At 35.2% G+C, this 13,960-nt stretch overlaps 3 protein-coding genes across 5 annotated transcripts; all 3 read right to left on the reverse strand.

Moving 5' to 3' along the window:
• Positions 1 to 1,616: 1,616 nt before the first annotated feature.
• LOC140041191 (aromatase-like) lies at positions 1,617 to 8,115 on the reverse strand. Its single transcript, XM_072087614.1, has 9 exons — positions 8,043 to 8,115; positions 5,200 to 5,350; positions 4,795 to 4,955; positions 4,448 to 4,633; positions 4,146 to 4,263; positions 3,785 to 3,905; positions 3,056 to 3,218; positions 2,530 to 2,774; positions 1,617 to 2,151 (listed from the first exon to the last, which is right to left on the reverse strand). The coding sequence occupies exons 1-9, from the start codon at positions 8,113 to 8,115 to the stop codon at positions 1,897 to 1,899; spliced, it is 1,473 nt and encodes a 490-aa protein (XP_071943715.1). The 3' UTR covers positions 1,617 to 1,896.
• LOC140039504 (uncharacterized) lies at positions 7,906 to 10,062 on the reverse strand. Of its 3 annotated transcripts, XM_072085113.1 has the most exons (5): positions 9,971 to 9,986; positions 9,791 to 9,832; positions 9,427 to 9,701; positions 8,915 to 9,084; positions 7,906 to 8,446 (listed from the first exon to the last, which is right to left on the reverse strand). In XM_072085113.1, exons 3-5 carry the CDS (start codon positions 9,631 to 9,633, stop codon positions 8,212 to 8,214), a joined length of 612 nt encoding a protein of 203 aa, XP_071941214.1. In that variant the 5' UTR covers positions 9,634 to 9,701; positions 9,791 to 9,832; positions 9,971 to 9,986; the 3' UTR covers positions 7,906 to 8,211. The 3 variants fall into 3 exon arrangements, with proteins under 3 accessions (XP_071941214.1, XP_071941213.1, XP_071941215.1); XM_072085112.1 differs by lacking the exon at positions 9,791 to 9,832 and having other exon boundaries at positions 9,971 to 10,062; XM_072085114.1 differs by lacking the exon at positions 9,971 to 9,986 and having other exon boundaries at positions 9,791 to 9,909.
• A 606-nt stretch (positions 10,063 to 10,668) lies between these two features.
• On the reverse strand, positions 10,669 to 12,879 carry LOC140039507 (uncharacterized). The gene is made up of 3 exons (XM_072085115.1): positions 12,572 to 12,879; positions 11,833 to 12,008; positions 10,669 to 11,512 (listed from the first exon to the last, which is right to left on the reverse strand). Exons 1-3 carry the CDS (start codon positions 12,773 to 12,775, stop codon positions 11,278 to 11,280), a joined length of 615 nt encoding a protein of 204 aa, XP_071941216.1. The 5' UTR covers positions 12,776 to 12,879; the 3' UTR covers positions 10,669 to 11,277.
• Between the last annotated feature and the right edge of the window lie 1,081 nt (positions 12,880 to 13,960).

Raw genomic sequence — 13,960 nt, forward strand, 5'->3', positions numbered from 1 at the left:
TAAAAAGTAATATCTTCGGGCACCGGTGCTTCGGGATTATTTGATTGTAAACTTTTTCGTTTTACTATTATATTCGTTAAGACACTTTGGCAGTGAATGAAAATGCAATAATGCCATTATGTCACAGAAGTTTCAAATCAATGCTATAATAACCCTTATTGCAGCCGATTATCAAACGGTGTATTATCTAGACAACAAACTGCACCGCTGTTCCATGTCAAGCGACTGTTACAGTCCAATCCATAACACACGTATGTCAATTACACACTTACTATTAACTTAACCCTGTAAATAAGCTCTCTCGCTATAAACATAACGTATTTGAAAAATAGGCAATACATACTGATGGTAACCCATGTGAGTTGTAGTCAGCAGCCAAGAATCTTCAGGTACTGTTTACTGTCGCTGGACATAATACCGTATTAGAATCGAACGATTATTGTCAGTAAATCTTAATTGATCATACATTTTAATTATTTTTACGATACTAAACTTAACGTTAGTCACTCACCTTGCGTCATATTCATGGTTAGTGGTGTTAGTACAACTGGATGACATCCTCGATGGCATTGAAATGAAGAACAAGTAACCGAATGAAACTCAATCGGTGTTAACCTAACTTAATAACCAATCAAATCTTACTTATAAAATAATGATTTTATTCTTTTTAATAATTCATTAAGGAGGGGAAAGCAAATACAATTTTCCGGCCTATGAGGCGCCGCTGTGGCCAATGATATTACACCAGGTTAGTACTCAAGGTCAATAACGGAACCGGTGTTAACCGTATCGAACGCTTAACAGTCGGAAGAAGCGGCTGCTCTACCGGTAGACTAAACGCACCTGCGCTTACTTATAAAAAAAATATTGTATTAGTATGGCGATTAGGCAAGAAAAACTGGATTTTAAAATCTTTGAAATACTGCTGTCATCCGTAAAATACGAGCCGGATGAAGATAGATCCGTTGAATCTCAACGATACCCCATGATGATGAAGACTGACCTACAAATTATGGAACCTGGGGATTTTGAACTGAAGAGATAAAGTGTATTGATCATTACAAGTTCTAGCTTTGATAATAAAAAATAGAATGGAGACATTAAAATTGAATAAAACATCAAAGCACCGTAGTATTTTTTTATTATCGGTATAGTACCTTCGGGGCACAAAAAAAGTTCATCCTGTTTTTGTTCTTTTATACCTTACATGTGATGGTCACTTTGATTGGTGATCGCGCTTATGTGCGAATGTCCAACCAACCGGAGGTGCTGACCGGTCGTGGGCGACCCATGTTTTTTATTTGTACATAACGTTTTTTTTGTTTATGAATGTTGTTTGGCATATGTATTGTACATTTAAATGGTTACCAAACTGACAAACACTTGATTCTTTTGGTACACTGTATTGAATATTGTAATTGTGAATAAAGTACTTATTTATGTATGCAAACATTGAGAAACATTTTTAAACTAATTTTATTAATACTATTATTTTCAGCACTCAGTTATTCAAGAGAAGATGCCCGGGTGTGAACGTATTGAAGGCCTAGCTATTGATTATTTAAAACCAAACGTATGATATCGTGACAACACCAGACAGAACCCAAGAGAAAAAGTTAAAATAGTTCTATCACGGTCCTTTAATCTTCTTTTTATTGGTCCAATTCATATAAAAATAAAAATCAGAAACTCTTTGTCAATACACTGTAGTTTAAAATACATGTACGTCACCTTTCAAATTATCGTCCTGATATTGTTTTGCAAATAGCTATAGTATGCCAAAAGACCATGCCTATTGATTTTATCAAAATCTCTAGTTATCTTAAATATGGACCGAACTTTCAAGCTAGTTTACATTTAGGTTTAACTTCACTTGATCAGACATTGAAGTTCTATCTATTCGTCACTTTGAGGCCCGGTGATGTCAGGCTTCTGATCTCGCTCGACAAAATACATGAAGCTTTCTCCTGTTGGTTGTTGTGCAATGTCCCACCTTGTTTCAATCTCATTCAGCGACTTGCCTACCGAGTTGATGACGCGGTACCCGCGAAGAAAGACACAGAAGAACACCTTCATTTCAACCATCGCAAGGAACTGACCAATGCAGCCTTTCGGTCCCGTTCCAAATGGCACAAACTGCTCCTGATCAAGCTGAAAGAGAACATACATTCACCAGGGTGGCGCGATAGGTAAAATATTCAAATAAATGTCCTACAATACTCAATTGAATCGACTAATTTAGACCCGGACACAGTTTAACATTGGTTCTCACTTGAACGCAACAACTCAACGACGTGTGTACAACGCGTCGTGATTGGACAAATTACGTGCGCACGCATTTACAGTGGAAACTAAGCATCACTGTTTTAATTGTATAACCGTCAGTGAAATTGCTAATAGTGGCCAGAATTGTTCCATCCATGCATTCGGATCAATCAAAAGAAAGGGAATCTACAATGTATGCAATATATGACAATTTTGGAGAAAAAAAATATAAACAAAGCATGCAATATTATAATAAAAGTTCACCTTCTTAGAAAAGTTTTCAGGATCGAATTCATTTGGATTCTTGAAGATGTCCGGTCGTCTGTGCATGTCTGCCAAATTCAAGATTATGTTGGTTCCTTTTGAAATTTCAATACCTTCAATGACGTCATCATCAATTGCTCTGCGCATAATAACTGGTCCGACTGGCTTATATCTCATAGATTCTTTAAGAGCCTGCTCAAGATAGATCAGTTTTGGCAAATCACCTTTTACTGGATTTCTGTCACCTATATAAGATATCATGATTTGTTATTTCTAGGCCTAATGATATTATTCTCAAAGAATTAATTCCACTGGTCCGCCGTTTAGGATCTATCATCAAGCAAAACTTGTTTGCCTGGAAATTCATGCTGGCAAAAATGTTTGCAGCCATCTTTCTCGCGCGTATTCTATGTTAGCCAATCACATTGTCAAAATATGAGAATAATTTTATTTCAATTTTTTTTTTCGGAAACAAAGCAATATAAAACAGGTTTATGCTATTTTATAAATGACGTCATTAACTTACCAACTACTTGATCAATTTCTTCAAGGATTCTCTTTTCAACATCCGGGTTACTTGCCACTGACACCAGCAGATAATACATTGTTACTGATGATGTATCTGTTCCCGCCAAAAGCATTTCAAGTATACATTGTCTGACATTATTGGTCGTTATCTCTCCACGTTTCTTTGAATGGAATAATCATTAATTAGGTGGGTCAAATTAATTATAATTACAAACAACATCATGGAGTAAAGATAAGCAACATCATGGAGCTTTTGTTGATGGTAAATGTTGTAGATCTAAGCTTTTTTATTATTTTTTTTTTTATTTTATTCATTTGAAACCAACAGCGATAATTACCGCCACTAACAGGTTTTTGATACAAACAAAGCCAGGACTGTTTAAAGCACCTTGAGGAAAGGCATAAGCCAATACGTCTGAGGCAGATACTAGATGCAGGGGGCTGCCATAAGAGTCAGCAGTGCTGATTTCAAATTCCTAACGGGACCCCGGCTTCGAATACAGCACCCGCTATTCCCAGATGGTATCCCATCCAAGCTCTACCAGTCCCAAAGTTGCTTAACTTCGATGATCTGACGAGAACCGGTGTTTCAACGTGGTAAAGCCGTATATGTTGAATATATTTTTGCAATATATTCACCCAACCGATCGAATTAGTGGTTAAAACTTAAATCTCTCTTGCTTTATACTATGGCCAACAAAAATACAATTTAAGTTACTACACATACTTCAGCTTCTATCAGTTTTGTGGAGAAGTCCGATGGAAGTGGGTTGTCCCCTTTCTGCAGATCAACCAGAGATGCTCTCTTCTTTTCTATCATGGAATCTATGGCCTCATTAAGACGATCGCTATCAAATAGAGTAAAGTAGATAAACATATAGTGGTTCTAAGCCATATGGTATTATCAATCACTTTACGACACGATTAATTAATTTTGTCATCTAATTGTTTAAATATATAATAGTAATGTTTTAATGATGTTACAATGCAATGCAGTAAAAGCTGTGACCTAGGATGTTTGTTACATTCTTATGTTTTTTATTTAAAATAAAGGATAATTTTTTATATCAACAAATATTCTTTCTTACATTGATCTGACGTGTTTCTTGTATTCTGATGACGTCATCCAGTAATACAGTGAAGGGTTTATAAGAAAATACTCCCATGCTTTAAAGTACTGTACAATTCGGTCCACAAGATCTTCATCTGTCATCAAAATTAGAATAACAAAGGTCTAAAGTTAGTGAAGTTAAATGACCAAGCAGTTTGAAAATACAATTCAGCCATGCCATCAACTAAATTGTATAGAGGGCGCTACATTGCAAAAATCTTACTTTTGTTTATGAATAAGAAAAAAAATGAAAAGAGTTTTTAGTATGATTTAAATTACCGTCATCAACTTGGACTCCAAGCATCAATATATTCGTGACGTCAAGTGTAATTCTTCTTATGAAATTCAGTCCATCAATTCGCCTGTCTGCTGCCCTCGTTTGGAAATCCCCAATTCGTGCGATTTGACGATTAGTAGCGTCTATTGTGATCGACGAAGCACGATTTAACGAATCGGCATTCAATGCTAGAAAGAAAAGAAGCATGGAATTTTTTTTTAAACAATTGATACAAAGATAAAAAAAAACATTAAAATACGGTGGCTCGTAAGTATCACGGCAACTATTTTTGAAAGTTGTTATGACACTTACAGGCCACCGTAATATAGAGTTATTAAGCTCTACGTACCTCTTTGAAAAAATGCGCGTTGCGTCTTCCAGCCCTCAACGTCATTGTTCCAAATAATTCCACTCTTAAACATTCCTATGTGGTTTAGACCCGTGTCATTGCCAAACCTTTTACAGTAGTTGTTTCCGTTCGTTTTCAGTATGTACCACGCGGCAGACGGTCTATTATAAAATAGAAAGATTATTGTAATGTTGTTTAAAAAGTTTCGAAAGAGTAGGCCTATCACTCTCCCTCCTATTGCTAGATGCCAGATGTGTAAAATTTATGTCAGATAGCATAATTATGCCAGATTTGGCCACTATGTGCCGCAACCCCACACAAGCGAGCCAATGTGGAGATAATCATGCGATACCTTACTTTTAATACGTCATCATTGCGCGTGTGAGGTGTCATTTTTTTTCTTACCTGGTTATCAGGTATGTTGGTTCTCCTGCTATCCATACACGGACGACATCCCCAAACTGTTTATTGTAATAACTAGCAGCCCCTGGTATGCCAAAGTACAGAAATCGCAGATTACTCAGAAATGCACCCAGTCCATAATTTCTAGCAGGACCTATAAAATAAGATTACAATTATAGTATCATACTTCAAGAGTCGGTTGGCATACACACCCCACCTTAAAAAACATTATTGGGGTATTTTGTTTGATATGGAATAAATTAAAACAGATCAGTTGTAAAAAAAAATCATTTTGTGAATTATGGTCAGTTTTGATCAAAAGTTTGTCGATTTAATAATACCTAAAACATAATTTAACATAGCATGGGTTATTTGTGGGGTTTGTTTATTCAAGGATAGTTATGAGACAGGTTTTCTTTTAATTGCGATCCCTAAAACAGTTTTTTTACTGTCTAATGTTGTTATGAACATCGAACATGTTAAAATAGTACGGCTTAAGATAATAAGGCCAAACTACGTGGTAATCTTCTACATTGATAGTGTGTTGTTAGATTTTTTAATTCAATTCCTCTAACTCTGGCAATTGTCAACTCATGCAGGATTCGTTGAACTCTACTATAGTATGTCTAATCGTTTCACAAAGTGAACCAGAAAAAAAATCTTCGTAACAACCAAACAGCATCAATGCTTGACCTCCCGAACAATAACGAAGGATTAGGATTCACTGGAATTCTCTCTTTAGTTACAAATTTAACAATGCCTATATCTCTTTTTGTTTGCTTTTTTTTTCAAATTGTTATGTGAAAGTGCATTTAGAAAAAAGTGGAACTAAAGCTCTGTCTACTCAATCAAACTAGTGTGTGTGATGTGCCTAAATATGGTACGGTAGTGATATGACATCATAATGTCCATATGGGCACAGCACATTTTGTGTCGTATAAAGTTTGATAGTAAGTGTAAATTGGAACAGGATCGCAGGAAGGAAGCTTGTAATAGGGGTAGAAATCAAAAATATTTATTTTACGAACAATACAAGAATAATTTATTGTAATCTATTTTTCAGTTCATCACATAATTATAGTATATAATAATACGACTTTTTCTCATTCTCACAGATTTCCTCATCTTTATCGTTTCAAATTAATTAATTAAATTTCAGTATATCACAGGGCGGTCCGGTTTCGAATTACTGTTCATTGCCTAATGTGTTTATATATATATATATAAACATGAGTGGGAGAAAGGACTCCCTCAAATATATATATATATATATATATAAATCCAAAGGCAAATTACTGAAAAAAATGACAATGCTGTGGGTATCAGTGGCTGGATCTCAATGGAGATACAAAAATAAAAAGCGAAAAGCTAAATCAAAACGATAAAGTAAACAGCCAGAAAAGTTAGCAGAGCTTTCGACAACACTAGCCCTTCATCAGTGCAAGTGAAGAAATTTGGATAACGTCATAGTATAAAGCTGGCAAGTGCTGCCTGCACTTTATAAATCATACTGTAAATTATAGAAACAGTGCTCATATTCGGAACATGATATTTGAGGGAGTCCTTTCTCCCACTCATCCCTTGTTTTGACGTAACTTTAAAAAAAAAAGGGGGAGGGGCTAAGAGGGAGCTATGTTCATTTAGAGAGTGCCCTTGTACTCCCACCCATCCTCCCCTAGTCTATTCCCTTGTCTTTATCAACAAAATTTCACCTAAAATGTTCAGGTCTAGTCAAATAATATTTCCGCACACACTTTTCTGGAGTGTCATTTCAATTATAATGTTCGTGCAAGACACGATCGGATCAGTTAAATTTATTTACCTTGACAAAAGGGCTTAACTACATTTTTTCTTGATATTATTACTGTATAATACATAAATAATAAAAAATGCAGTAATTTTTCATTAAAATATATGAAAGTAACTAGCGTGCAGCTGTGATACACTGTAACTCCTTATCTAAAGCACTTACCTGGGATACGCTTCGTGACAAGTCCAGTAGTAGTAGGTCTATACCGGAATTTCAGAATCAGTAACAATGGAATTATAAACAGGGAAATATAAATACTAAGATTTGTAAATGGTAGATTTGACAAATACATGACTTGATGTTAACGAAACAATGTCCAAGTGAATACAAAGAAATAAATTTAAGGCGATCAAAATAAGCTCACTTTCACACTACAGTAGACAAGGTTTAACTGAATGTGAAAACGCCACCAATTAGCAAAATTCAGCAGCACTGGGAATTTCCAACTCTTACTCAGCTACTCTGTCGGAAATCGGAAATTCCGATTTTCGATGTTTTTTATCATTTGTTTTGAAAGATAATTTCCTACATTACTATACATAGTGTTTATTACATACGCGATGACAAACAAGTCGATCCTGTAGTACGTGATGTCTGTTTTTAGATATTAAACATATTAATTTTGACATTTTAACAAATTAATAACTAAAGGGCTCGCGAGAGGCGGTGATGAATTATTTAGGGAGTAAAGATTTGTTCCCATATACAGTAGGAGGCAAAGACGTAATCCGCAATAAGCGAATTGACCAATCAAAAGCGATAGATTACTCCAACTGTCACTTGTGATTGGTCAATTTGCGGCTTACGTCCTCTTGTGGGAACCAAGCTTAATTAATTATAGTTGTCAAACCTGTAAGCCTAGAATAAAATAAACAAATTCAGTTTAAATTCTTTAATGCATTTATTTAGGAAATCTACATAGATTTAGTACAACTAAATCAGATATATTATCAAAGTAGATAAAATATTTACAAATACAAAATAATATAAAAAGCCATATTCAACCACTGATGCTCCCTCCCTCCCAAACCAGTACCCGCACTCTTTCCTTTTTCTCTCTCGTCCTCACATAAACATTGATTGAGACGGCTGTGATGTACAGACGACATTTTGGGTTTCTGACCTCACGTGGAATTAAAACTAGTCACTTTGTACATATTAGGCGCCCTGCTATTAAATTCAATCGCTCATATAATATTTTAGATCTAATTGTTCCAAATATCGGGTCGTCGTCTTCGAATCTCGTTCACAACGATATCACGGCGTTCTTTGCGGTCCAGGACGGTAATCGGCGTATAGGAAATATTAAATTCACTCAGAATATCAATTAGTGTTTCAGTGAATACCGTCAATTCCTTCAGAGTTGGTGGCAATCGTATGTCATCTAACTCGATGCACTCTTCATGAGGGTAGACAGCGAAAATTATTGAGTTTTTGTATCTGAAAAAAATAATTATATTTTAATTTATGATAGATTTATTTGTTTATAAGGTTGGTAGGACCTATTCACATTTATGAGTAGAAACTTTAACGGTTCAAATAAACGTCTTATGAGGTAATAAATGACGTCTATAATGATGTTCTAAAACCCATGACATTATCGTACGTATTGCAGAAATTTCGACTTGTGGTAACGTGAACTGATCGGATTTAAACGTTTTGACGTTCAAACTCTGTCTACACTATCAAACTTTATGTGACGAAAAAATGTGATGTGCTTACTATAGATATGATGATGTCATATCTCTACCATGCATATCTGAGCATATCACTACCATATTTGGGCATATCACTACCATATTTGGGCACATCACACCTTTTTGTCAAACTAGTTTGATAGTGTAGACAGAGCTTTAGTTTTTTCCAATTTTCTGAAAAGGTCTAAGAATATCGTGAAAACGTGTTTACCTCTCTATGCATTCTTTTACATAAGGTAGTTCCAATAACCTATTCTTTGCATCAACTCCGAGATAGACAGACGTATACACGACGGGGTCGATACTTCTATCTGCTATATAATCACGGTTTGAATCCTCGTTGTTTCGCTCCATTTCACATTGTCCCTTAAAAACCATTCTCTGCATAAATACATAATTTTATATAGATTATTTTAGGATAAATGATACCTTAATTATTTTATTTTAAATAAATATCTTAATTTAAAAATTAAACGCTTGCAATTTGGTACTACGGCGGTGTCATCGAACTTTTTGCAGGCATTACAAGCGGCGCGCTTTAGGCTTACTAGAATGCAACGTAACACAAGTAAAGGTTGATCAATTCAAGCGATTGTGATTGTCGGATCTGTCACTTCTGATTGGGTAATTATTGTGTTGCGCGTACCTACGTCATTTGGGGACGAGGTGCGTTACATCCTTTTCCGCTTATAAGCTGACTTAGACAATTATTCATTTACTTACTTGAAACTCTTCAAACACGTCTGGTTTTGTATATGGGTCTCTCTCTTCTATACTCAAATCAAGCTCCCGAATAAGTCTCCTAGCTATCTCTTCTTCGTAATGAAGACCCACAGGCATTGCCTTAACCACATCCTCCAATAGTGTAGTTTTACCGGTACTGTGAGCCCCACATAAAAACACTCTCAATATGTCTCTTTCGTTTGACATTACCCACGGAAAGATATGGACAGCTCGTCTAGAAGGTATGTACGATGACTGTAGCCTTTAGTAGCCTACTGTAAACAAAATAAACATGGAAACAAATCCAATACAATTGTTTGTCAATTTCCGGGCAGCAATTTACATATCATGTAGGCCTACCCACCTATTTATCTGAGCTATAAAGGCCCTTTTCGTGCTTGCATGACTGTAAAAAAAATCGATATATTGAACCAACAATGCCTATCTGAATATTGATAATGGATGGCGGTTTGTGAATGGAATTGTGAATAGTGCATTGAATGTTTTTGGAAATTCCCAGAGATATCATTGTATCAAAGCTTACCTGACCACGCACCATGGGAAATGATTTACAGAAATTATGATAACCTATAACCTAGTATATTTTACAAACTGGTTAATTGTTGACATTAGACACTTCTGTGTAGGTAAAGGTTTAACAAACACGTGACTCTTGTGATTTGGGAAATTCCCAGAGATTTATTTATATATCATACTCATCAGCCGGCTACCGAGTACATAGTCCTATAATTATACCAATAATATATTGATAATATGTATCGTATGTATGATTATTATGCATATCATTGGTAAATATTTAAACATAACCGGCCTGACGGTTTGACGATAACAAATTGAATCCTATTCTGTGTTGTTTTACGGCAATCTTCTTTCGTGTTCCGGGACACATCACACTTGTGTCATTATTATATTATGTGCTGGTTGTTGGGAGTACGGCGCGTTAGTGTTGTGTGCAGGTTTTTTTTAGTATGATTATTATTAAATATTCAATTCAATTCAATAGCGATTTATTCACGCGAATCCAAAGCGTTCGTTTTAAATGCCCCTTGACATCAACACGCGTGTCTCCGGAGTTTTGTATGCGATGTGATAGCAATATTGTATTCATATTTTCATTGTCATCTAACGCAAAAGCAATGCAATCAATCAGAACTCATAAGAATAAACATTTTTAATTATGAAATAATATACATTAATTTGTTGAAAGATTGATTATACATTTATAATAAAATTAATTAAAGTAAATTATATAAGACAATAATTATTGCAATTTTTATCTTTGATAAAGATACAACATATTACTATTGTATATGTAGGCCTAATTCCCTTTTGTTAATATCAGTATATCATTAGGTTCAAGTTCACCGAGTGTCCCCTTAATATATACTTGTCTCTTGAATAAGTGTGTGTACCAGTCTAAGGGGTTCTATCGTAGTTATAATTAAAATAATATAATAGTATAGATGTACATTTGGCCCACTAACCTGGCGTAAAAAAACTACCGTATACTACATACGCTTGTATTCAACTTAATTGTAAGTGGTGAACCATGAGTTCACTGTTGGTTGGGAAATGAAATAAAAAAAATAAAAAAATAAATAAATAAATTATAATTGCTTAATTGCTTACATCTGTTTATATTATTAATTTAAAAATAATGCCTGTACTCTTGGCCCAGTAACGTAAAAAGCTCAATTCATATAATTAATGTTTAAAATATCACTTATTGTATTGAAAACAGTAATTAATTTCTGCAAAAACAAATAAACTATTTAAAGTTTGTTTATATAGACTTCAATCGTAATAAAAAAAAAATATAGTCTTATGGTTTTAATCATCTTCTTCATCAGACAGTTTCTCTTGAATTTGGTTCACAACAATTTGGCATCGTTCATTGCGGTCCAGGACGGTTATTGGGACGTAGTTAATTTGCAGATGGTCAAGAAGTTGAGTTAATATTTCTGTAAATCGTGTTAGTTCGTTCCAAACAGGCGTAATTCTCACACCGTCTTTTTTCATACATTCTTTGTGAGGATGCACGACGAATATTAAGGAGTTTTTAAACCTAAAAAGAAAAAAAAAATCATTTAAAGAGAGAACAAATATTATTAATATTAGGTAAAATTCCAATGGTCCTCTTGTATAACCTGGCTGGGGCCGGGCTTAGTTCCGAGTAAAACACATTGTAGCCTAATCTGGACGTAAATGCAACGCAAGTCACGAATTGAACAAACCATAAGTCGATGGATAATCTGAACTGTCGCTTGTGATTGGTCAACTGACTGACTTCCTAGTGGGAACCATGTTTTATGTCGATTGATGCACGTTCACACGATTACACAGATATCTACGCGGTTGAATGTAATCATTTGCGTTCACACGTACCTTTGTATACATTCTTTAGTAACTGGTAGTGACAGCAGGGAGTCTTTCGCCTTGTCACCAAGGTACAATGCAGCGTACACTACAGGATCAATTCCTCTGTCTGCGATATAGCCCTCTAAATCTTCATTCAATGCGTTTTTACGGTCGACCTCACATTGAGATTCCAATATCAATCGCTAAAAAAAAATACCGTAAGTCACTATTATGAAAAATAATGGAAAAAAACTTCACTATACTAACGGTTATTAATGACCGATTCAGAATTGGGGAATGTCGAGTTTTCGGGTTGGAGGAGGGTGAATTGAAATTGTAGCCTACAGTGTTAGCTTACGCTCAGCTGCAGATAAAACTTAACGAGACCATTTCCATTAGTCCCAATCATATCTACTCGTTTTACAATAAACGATTAATATCCGCTAATTCCTCTATGGATAAGTTGAGATCTATTAAGCATTCATATGACGTTTTAATAGAGTTAATGTAACGAAATAAGAAGTTCCTGGTAGACAGGAAATATACATAGTTCAATATGTTTGGAGTTATGAAATAGGCTGTTATTAATATTATTTAAAGATGCACTAAAAATGTGCATGTCGAATTAACACGACTCTAGTAGAGTCGTTGCTAAAATGAAATATCAAACGTTAGCCGTTTGACATACTTTTATATCCTTCTACGTAGGCCTATACTAATTATGCTGTAGTTAGAATAAAACATTAGTATTAGTATTATTTGTTACCTGGAGTTGTTCAAACTTTTCGGGTTGGTTGCGGTAGTCAATTGCGGTGCGTCTATCTTCTGGACTCATCCCATCCAGTACCTGTCTAGCAATTTCAGATTCCTTTTTGATATCCGGTAATTCTTTGCACACGTCACCAAGAAGCGTTGTTTTCCCGGTACTGTGCGCACCACACAAATACACTCGAACTAATCTTCTTTCCATTTGGATCGTCACTGTCTCTCGGTTTGTGTCTGTGTGTACGAAACGAATATTTATTGTTATATATGCCACAGAGCCAACAGTGAGTTCTAATGTGACTGGACCGATTACAGTTTCGCTACAGAATGCATGGGGAGATCAGTTTAGTCATCTTGATAGAATTTATGGCGATGACGCTTGTTTGGGAAATTCCAAGCGTCTTCTGTTCTGCTAGAACGTTCGTTGAGAGTTTGGCCACGTATAACCATTGATTGACTGACCTTATCAATTGAAAGTTGAAACCATTCATACAAGTACAGATTTATTTACGAAGGATATGGCCTTCACTCAAAGCTCAGTGAAACCTCACCCATTTTTAGATTACAGTACAACAAGAGTAGACCCTACTATACTAAAGTAAGCTACCTACTGAAACTACCCGTGGAGGTATTATAATACAAACTAACCAACCAACCGACTGATCGATTGGTATTCGACCAACCGACAAACTGACCGATCGAGTTGTCATGTTATGAAATCGATTTATAAACAACATTTTTTCTTCTTTCGATCACAACCAATTGGTTTGTTACTTAATATGTGATTGAAAACCGGTAAAAGAATTTTTTTAAAGTAATATTTTGATATACAGTAGGCCTATCATTATTTAATTCATTTTGATAAAAATATATCAATTGTGTTTGCTGTCACTTTATGTTTATGAAAGCGATCACTGAAGCGAAACGTAACGCGGTGATTGGTTGATGACCTGGGAAATCTCTATAGGGACGATGTACACAATTCATATACATGGCCGACGATAATTGAAATGTTTTCATTTTGCGGTGTGAAAAATAACCTAATAAAACAAGATCGGTAAATTATTTGTGGAAAAACAAATAAGCTATTTAAAGTTTGGGATCTAAGTTTGTTTATATAGACTTCAATCGTAATAAAAAATGGCAGAAGAAAGTGTAAAAGTGGCCGTGAGAGTTAGGCCTTTCATATCCTTTTTGTTTGTTTTGGGCAATAGGACGGACGGCGGACACACGTTAACTTATTGATTCAAAAGGGAGAGACAGAAAGGCCTACTAAAAAGTAGGCCTAGCCTAGCTAGGTCCAAATAGTCTAAGCTTAGGTCTAGTTAGATAGCCTCTATGAGATAATATACTTTAGGCTTATTTAAAGAATATTAGACCATGATGATAT

The sequence above is a fragment of the Antedon mediterranea genome, chromosome 2 (genome assembly GCF_964355755.1).
Source record: "Antedon mediterranea chromosome 2, ecAntMedi1.1, whole genome shotgun sequence".
NCBI lineage: Eukaryota > Metazoa > Echinodermata > Crinoidea > Comatulida > Antedonidae > Antedon > Antedon mediterranea.

Bases quoted from the DNA above. Each gene is read 5' to 3' on its own strand.
- LOC140041191 (XM_072087614.1), bottom strand. From the start codon at position 8,115: ATGTCGTCTGTACATCACAGCCGTCTCAATCAATGTTTATGTGAGGAC. The intron at 4,956-5,199 runs GTAAGAAAAAAA...ATTTTATAATAG, and splicing joins CCAACATACCTGATAACCAG to ACCGTCTGCCGCGTGGTACA. The intron at 3,906-4,145 runs GTAAGAAAGAAT...TCTATTTGATAG, and splicing joins AAGAAACACGTCAGATCAAT to CGATCGTCTTAATGAGGCCA.
- LOC140039504 (XM_072085112.1), bottom strand. From the start codon at position 9,633: ATGTCAAACGAAAGAGACATATTGAGAGTGTTTTTATGTGGGGCTCAC. The intron at 9,085-9,426 runs GTAAGTAAATGA...GTATTTATGCAG, and splicing joins ACGTGTTTGAAGAGTTTCAA to AGAATGGTTTTTAAGGGACA. The intron at 8,447-8,914 runs GTAAACACGTTT...TATTTTTTTCAG, and splicing joins GTAAAAGAATGCATAGAGAG to ATACAAAAACTCAATAATTT.
- LOC140039507 (XM_072085115.1), bottom strand. From the start codon at position 12,775: ATGGAAAGAAGATTAGTTCGAGTGTATTTGTGTGGTGCGCACAGTACC. The intron at 12,009-12,571 runs GTAACAAATAAT...ATTTTTTTTTAG, and splicing joins AAAAGTTTGAACAACTCCAG to CGATTGATATTGGAATCTCA. The intron at 11,513-11,832 runs GTACGTGTGAAC...TTTTCTTTTTAG, and splicing joins ACTAAAGAATGTATACAAAG to GTTTAAAAACTCCTTAATAT.